At 43.3% G+C, this 8,317-nt stretch overlaps 1 protein-coding gene across 1 annotated transcript in view; it reads left to right on the top strand.

Annotated features, from left to right (window-relative positions):
- LOC108756486 (neurogenic locus protein delta-like) overlaps window positions 1-8,317 on the top strand; it is a 43,633-nt gene that overhangs the window by 31,476 nt on the left and 3,840 nt on the right. Inside the window, exon 5 of the mRNA XM_018500345.1 lies at window positions 3,773-3,833. Coding sequence (XP_018355847.1) covers window positions 3,773-3,833 — 61 coding nt within the window. The remainder of the gene's footprint in view (window positions 1-3,772; window positions 3,834-8,317) is intronic.

The following is an 8,317-nucleotide window of genomic DNA, read 5'->3' as shown; positions in this document are numbered from 1 at the left end:
CCCCCCCCTCCCCCTCCCCCCCCCCCCCTTTTTTCCTCCCTCCCCTCTTAGTCCCCACAGCAGTTTTTTGTTCACCTCTCGGTGAACAACTTTTCCAAATGTACCTCCGATGTTACCTTTTATCTTTCAGTCTACCTGACTGTGAAACCGGATTGTACCTATCAATTGCGGTATAGATTTAGCTTGAGGCGACTTAGACTTTAACAACATCATCGTTAAATAAAAAGCGGACAGTAATAATGGCTACCTTTCAGGAGATATGCCACTCAGCCCAAAATTGTTATCGGTTTTTGCCGAAAAACTTGGCCACAATAGATGTGATTTCCGGTCGTCAAAAGAACTAATTCTTACAATCCTCTTATAAGTGACTTCACGAGTCAACGAAAAATTTTAAATCCTGCTTATATTTTGTATACTATAGAAAGATGTGGCGGTGTTCTTTCATCTGACTTCTAACTATTCGCGTGGGCTACATTTAGCAGGTATTTGTTACAATGCGGTGGCAGGTATAAGCAAGAAATGGTGACAATCGTTCGTTCTTGTTAGAGAGGAAAAAAAGAGATTTTTGAGGGGAGAAATGGATTGACAATACCGCTGCTACCAAAGGGATCGCTGAATCTGATGACCATTTCGAAGGGAAATCGGTGACCAGGTGGATCAGGAAATCAATAAATACGTTGCGAAATTGGGGGAATTTGGGATGTAACACTGGCTGTGTAGCGTGCGTTTTTCTTTCTTTCTTTTTTTCATACCCTCTGCTTAGAGATCAGGCGTTTAAAAAGAATCGGTGTGCAAAAGTCAGATTCATTGAGAATGACACTTAAATAAGTGTATTATATATTACCTGTCCTGTCTATTCAACATATCTCACTATGATATCCAATATATTTTATTCGTTCACGTATAATAATTTTTTCAAACTTTATTGTCCATACGGATGATTAATTGTTTATCTTGTGTATATCTAAAATTGGTTCATATATATCATGTGTTTGAGTATTTTGAAGGAAGAGAGGAGAGAGAGGAGAGAGTACGAAATCCCAAAAAATTTAAACGAACAAGCCCTGAATTGCTGATCACCGTTTGCAATTCCCAAAATACAATTTCAATTAGCATTTAAAATATATGATATGAAGTAACAGCTAATATACAACAAAACATAATAAACGAATACTAATTAATTAATTAATTAATTAGGTCAACTTGATATGAAAATGAAAACTAATTAGCTAACATTGACTAATTAATAACTTCAATTGATAATAAAGTTATATTAAATGAGAGAACGAATAATAATAATTATTATTATTATTTCGTTTCATTGTTACCAGTTTGACCTAATAACCAGTTTCAATCGTTTCGCAGCGTTCTATAAAGTTCTACGGAATATAAATCACAATTCGTTGTGTTATACACAAATATAATATAATTACACATAATTTTATTAGATGTTTATTGTGTCGATATGCGAGGACTTATCGATATTCTGTTAAGATTCTCTATACAACGGTTAATTTGAGAAATACGATTAAATACGATTGTTAAAATATCGCACCGACTGAAATCGCGGGAGAATCTTCGAACGTCTTCTTCTCAGCTTCTTAGAACACTTCGGTCGGCTTGGAGGACCAAGTGTGTTGCGCGAGAGAAGAACATGCGGCGAATTTATAGCCCACCTCGCAAGGTTTTATCTCGAAAAATCGCATGGCCGCAAATCGGTCGTAAATAATCCTCGAAGGGCAAGATTTGTCGCGGCTTACGAGATTTGTTTAGTCACTGGCTTCTCCGTCGCACCTTCTTCACCGCCAGGAAGAAAAGGACCCTTCTTCCCTTTTCTTTCGGCAACGGTACGGCGAAAAGGTGGTACACTTGAGAAGGGGGAGGAGGAGGAGGAGGAGGAGGATAAAGAGAAGAAGGAAATAGTAGAGGTAGGGAGTAGGGTCGCAGTGGAATCTCTGCGATTCGGTCGTTCGTCGACGATACACCGGCCGGAGAGGGTACGAGAAGAAGAGACGATACCGCGGCGGCGGCGGCGGCGGCTTCGATGGAGGGGCCGAGGGGGGTCGTATCTCTCGTTCTCCGCTCTATAAATACCATACTCCTTAGCGCTCAGCCTGTGTGCCATGCCATACCGCGCTGCGCCGTGCTGTGCCGTGCCGAAGTCCGTCCGTCCGTCCTTCCGTCCGTCCGTCCGTCCGTCCAACCGGCCATGGCGAATAAGAGAGTCGGGCCGTTGCGCTCGGTGCCAAGGTCACGCGGCCCTCGTGCTGCTGCTGGCCCTGCTCGCCGGTCGGCCCTGCCTCGTCGAACCGTGTCGGAATAGTCGAACTGCCGCCCTCAACCCCTTCATTCACCGGTATCGGGAGCGTACCGGCAGATTTTTCCTTTCGATTTTTAACCTGATTTCGACGCCGTTGTTGGCAAAATCATTACTTTTATCGAACGCTTCGAATAAGCCAGAATGGTGAAATTTAATTAAATCCTATGTGGTAATAACGGTAATATGATCGATGACGCTGGTCTAATCATATATATATTAGTATATATACGTACAAATTCTGGGCTCAGTATTATCGATCTTTTCTGCCTGTATTGACACGCGAAATCTTGGTCGATTATCGCGCTGTGTTGTCTCCCTGGGTTACCTTAACAAGGTGACGAGGAAGGAATCCAAACGGGCGACTATCGATTCCTCGCGTATACTTGCACGCGGCGCGAGCTGCCAGCGATAGATCGCACGAGGGTAATGAAATCGTTCGACGCGAGGACGTCTAGTTCGCGAACACTATATGAAGAAGGGGAAGAGGTGCTCCCTTTATAGTTGGCCGGTAGCCATCGAGCTTTCTAGTTACGTATACGGCAAGGAAATTAGTCGATTGGTTACAGAAACGGTACGTCGATTGGTTACGAGAAGCGAACGCTACCGCACGTGATGCGCGTGTCACTCTCCTCACCTTTTAAACGACCCGCATCCGGGGTGCCGTTACGCGTCTCCCCCTCAAATTCGACCGAGTCATTTGTTTGCGGTTTACTTGTCCGATAAGGAAATGGGAATACGCGTCTTTCACGCGGTACCACCACCTGTTAATCATTCCCATTTCCTGTATTAGCGTTTTCAATTGTAATTCTTACATACTGAGGAGCAGTAAAGTTTATCGAACTGTGAAAAACGTGTCAGAATAAAAGTACAAACATAAAAGTAAAGCTAGAAGCACAAATAAAATAATGCACAATCTTCACATAATGAAAGGGGATTAATTGGACTACTCGGTTCTTGTGACTCTTCGATCCTTCTGTGCCACATTACGAGAAACGACATACTTTGCTGTGGCATTCCCCAATTCAATTCGATCGCTCTTGTAACTTTCATAAAGATAAATATATCGTAAAGAATTTATTTTCAATCGAATCGCCAGGCATTAAGCGACATAACGGTATCAAGCCAATTTACGTATCTTAGCCAATGGAAGAAAAAAAACGTTGGGTGAGAAGCCGGATACGCCGGCGACTCAAAATGGCGCCAAAGGGTGGCGTGAAATCGTCATCACTGCGTCACAATTAATTCCGCTGAAACAATTTACAGCAGAAAAGTATTTTACGTCCTGAAACGTACAAAGAAGGACGAACTACCGTACGCGTGTATGCATGCCATCAGACGTATCGTACCGTATGTACACCGTATTCACCGCTCGCTCGTGCAGTCGTGAGGGACGCGATCGACCTCTCGCCGAGAGTTGCCTTAACCTCTTGGATTTTTTCTTACTCATTTCAGCCCGCTGCCTGCCCGGATGCGACGAGCTGCACGGACACTGCAGTCGACCCAACGAATGCTTGTGAGTATATATACATATATATATATATATACACATACATACGCGGCTTTCGCCTAATACCTACACGCTCGCTGGTAGTGTGCACGTTGTTTGCATGTGTGTCATGTGTATATGTGTACATTGCGCCGCCCCATACAACCGGCAACTAAATTCCTGGGCCCCGACACGGTGCATCCACTCCTCTGTATGCACCGCCGCCGTGGCGTATGCATGTACGCGCGCGATAATAATTACGCGCATACCTATCGTAAATTATCGTTCGGCGCGATTTCGAAAATATACGCCAGCCAGCAGCTCGTGGACGCCACGTCACGATTCTAGTAACTCCTACACAAAGTATCCTGGAATCGTTTCATTCCCTTGCAGGACTCCTCGTTAGAACTCTTAACTGGAATAGGACGGGTGATTTATTTCAATTTTTTTTTTTTTAATGTCGCACAAGTTTGAGGGGAAGGAATAAAGTTTAAAAATGCAAACGTGAATTCTGTTTTGTGAATAATTCGACGTTAAGAATTTTAGTAATTCCATTTGCGTACTGTTGTAATGTAACGTTACTGCTAACTTAAAGATGCATTCGCGCTGGCATTATAAGTGCGCACCCGTTGTGGATATTTTATCATACGCATATCTTCGTAATGCTTTTACGAGTGTGCGCACATGCAGCGAGAAAGGAGGACGAAGTGGAATTTGAAGCTCCCCCGATTGCTTTCCGTTCTAACGAGGTAGTTTCCCGGGGTGCCAATCGTTCTTTCTTCCTTCCCAGATTCCACATCGCTTCTCTCCTCTTCTCTTTCCCACTTGCTAGCTTCCCCTCTTCGTTTTCTTTCTCTTTTTCTTTCTTGACTCGCCATTCGACGTGCTGCGTTGAATTTTCCGATTTAATCCGCCGTTTGGCAACGTTCCGGAATATTCGAATTCCGAATATTTCTGCGCTTTCTCAAAGTCGTTCGTGTAATTTCAATCCCAACTTCCCTCTTCAGCAAAAGTCTCCTTCAGTAAACGTAAGGATATTCCATAAGAATATTTCCACAGATTGTATGATAGTATTTTAAGATATGTTTCATCTTTAACATAGATCCTTCCAATGAATTCACAAAATTGTATAGAGATAATTTCGAGAGTCTCTTTTTTCGCGTTTAATGTTTACAATTAATGTTCAACCGAGAAACCTATTTTGTTTTTATTTTTTATGTCGTAGTTAAATAATTAATAATATATAATAATGACTTGCGAATCTTACTCGCGAATGTCATATATTTCAAGATATCTCGTCACGCTCGGCTCGAATCTCAGACTGGTCGCGTTAACTCGGGGTTTAAAGTTAACCCAATCATCTAATTACTCTACGACCGGGGTTAATTGTTTCGTTAGCTGCAGCAGAGTTCGTAGTTTGAATCTTATTCATGGTCGCTTCGTTCTCGTGTGATTTTTCAATAAAATTCACTTAATAATTTTACTATCTTTATATATATATATATTGTATATATATATATGTATTGTTTTATAATGAATTGAAAAAAATATATAATACATACGAGACCGACTATGCATGTGGAATGATTCAATCTTGTGTTAGTAGTTATCAATTTATGATTTTTCAATCAATTTGGAATTGGCTTTCCTATACAACGATAATTTCATTCAATCGTAATCTCTTTCTCACGACTTTGTGACATTTAAAATATGTTTAAACAATTTTGGATTTTTCGCTTCTCTCGTTTCCTTCGTCATATTTCTCGAGTCGTTTCGAACGCCGTCCCCGTTAGAATTGGTGCCGTCGCGAGGCTCAAAGTTGCACGATTGTGAAAGGAGGAATGGCGCAGATTTTCCCGCACTACGAAATATACATCGTCGTAAGTTCTCCGGCGATGAATATCGAGAGTTTCTCGCAGTGAACGCACTACGCAAACTACGCGTGTCTCTAACGTTCCCGAGAACGTATACACAATTCCGACGGTTTCAATTCGAGAATAACTTGATTTCAAATTCGCGAAACGAAATTTTAGACTGTTCGACCTTTTAAAAAAAAAAATCAACGATCATTAAATATTCAATTGTTTCAATGATTTAAGAAATTTATAATTTTATCATATTATATGCACATCTGTAAATGCACTACGCGACTTGTAAAAAGTGTAACAAGTACAATAAGTTATGCAACGTGTAAAAAATTCCTTTGCGATGTGAGTCTATCATATATAGAGAGAGATGTCGTTTCTTCATTGCGTATTATTTCGTGCACCATTTTAATACGATGCAATCACTACGATGACACGACACGCAACGTACGTCAACTGCAGTGCGCTTGCACATTACGTGCACACGCCATTTTCATTACGAGATAGATTTTTTTTATATAACCTTTAAACCATTCGACGTTCGAATACCTAATGAAATAAAAATATCGTAATACATGAATGTAACGGAATTTGATCGATGTTAACCTTGATTATACTCTACGTGCACGCGACAATGGCTGACGCACGCCGCTTTTACACGCCCCGATCGTAGATGATTACGCAGATTGCGGGAATGGAATTACGATACACTCGTTTTCAGTCGTACAGCGTATATTCACGTATACTTGGAAAGGATGATAACGATCATTTCGAAGTGACGGGTCTCACCGGACTCGTGGGATATCGCTCGTGATACGTGGAAGAATCACGGCCGTTGGACGCCCCATTGAAATTTTGGGACCCGCGTGCGGTTGTGCGTGCGTGTGATGCCTAAATACTGATGACGATGCATCGACATTACGATCTCTCGTCTTTTGAGGGTGAGAGCATCGGACGATTTCGTTTAAACATTAAAAAAAAAAGAAAGAAAGAAAACCCAAACAGGAAACGATAGAGTGTTACGACCGATACCTGTCGTATTTTCACATTTCATTTCGTTCGAATTAAAATTAATATAAAATTAGATGTGATTGAAATTTGTGTTTTAAATTTTATGGACAAACTTCAAACGATATAAGTACATGGTACATGCACGCACATGAATTCGATATTTTTCCTGACAAAAATTGAATCTCTCGATTTTCTTTACACTTGGTGATATCATTCCGGTTCGATACCGTTTAAATAGCCGCATAATAACAGGCAAAGGTCAAAGAACGCACTCGTCTCGAACGTATGGCGCGGTATCCTCGCATCTGATGGTACAAGAGTCGCAAAGAGAGGCGGAGGAGGAAGACAAGAAACGAGAGAGAGAGAGAGAGAGAGAGAGAGAGAGAGAGAGAGAAGTCGTCCACTCTCTCATCTTTTCCAGAGAGACATTTAACCGAGTCTGATACGCGCGCGGGATTTCCATAGCTGACCGAAGAGCAGAGCTCCAATCCTTCTCCACCTCCTCTTCTTCCTTCTGCTCCCCTTCGCCCTCGTCGGCGCATGACCTATCCCCCGGTGGTAATTATGGCATAGTCGCGATTCTGTTGTGGTCTAGCCACAAAGTAGAATGCGCGATCACGTGGGGATACCACTCGTCGATGTTCTTTGAGGGAATACACGTACCTTAGGTGCATCTTTCACCTTCGTCTATTCGCGATAACAAACGATCGTGAATAATCCGCGCGATACAGTTCGACTAGCTTTCCAACCTCTTTCATCCCGTTTTGTCTTCTCATCTCGTCTCTTTTACCACCACCGTATTCTCTCTTTCCACATCCTTCCTCACGTTCTTCTTTCCTTTTCTCTCTTATTCTTCTTCTCAGATTGTGGCAGTTTCTCTCTCTCTCTCTCTCTCTCTCTCTCTCTCTCCCTCTTTTTTACTTTGTACATAGGACTTAATGGTATAGTCATGCGACGTGTCCACGGCTGCAGTTTCCCCTCTGCCGCCTGGTCTTCAGCTTTTTCCTCGGCTCTTCGTTCATCTTTTTCTACCTGTCTCCCTTGCCCTTCCGTCCGTACCTTTATTCTCCTACTATCTCTTTCCGTCTACGATAGAGTCACAGCGAGAGAGCGACTGTATACTGTATAGTGACGTATACGTGCGCGGATACGTGCGATAGTATGGGGCACCGCGAGAACTGAGGAGGCGAGCGCGAGCGCGCGCGCGCACGCACACAGTGGAGGGTAACCTTTCCTTGACCCGCATACTGAACGGCTGTGCTGAGGCTCGAACCGTGGGAACACACTACTCGACGACTCATCCCCCACCGCTCCGTCAGAATTCTACTCTCCCTCCCCCCCCTCCCTCCCCACTTCTGCCTTCCTCCTTACTCTTCTGTTCTCTCCGCGCCGTCCCCGTTGGTCCCGCGCAGCTCCCTCTCCTCTTTCCGTGAACTCTTCCTCGCTGCTGTCCTTCTCTCGCTCCTTCGCATCCCGGTGCTCCGGGCCCCCTGTCCCCCACCCTTCAATGACTGCTTCTTCCCGTTCGCGCCACCTTCGGTCCCTTCTCTACCCCTTCCCTCTTATTCTCAGCGCGCTCGTGTGCACCCTATGCGCACATGGAAACAGTTTCTCTGTACGTGTACGTGTGTGCGT

The sequence above is a fragment of the Trachymyrmex septentrionalis genome, unplaced genomic scaffold, assembly GCF_001594115.1.
Source record: "Trachymyrmex septentrionalis isolate Tsep2-gDNA-1 unplaced genomic scaffold, Tsep1.0 scaffold127, whole genome shotgun sequence".
NCBI lineage: Eukaryota > Metazoa > Arthropoda > Insecta > Hymenoptera > Formicidae > Trachymyrmex > Trachymyrmex septentrionalis.
The sequence above is the reverse complement of the archived record's forward strand: the minus strand, read 5'-3'. Positions and strand labels throughout refer to the sequence as shown.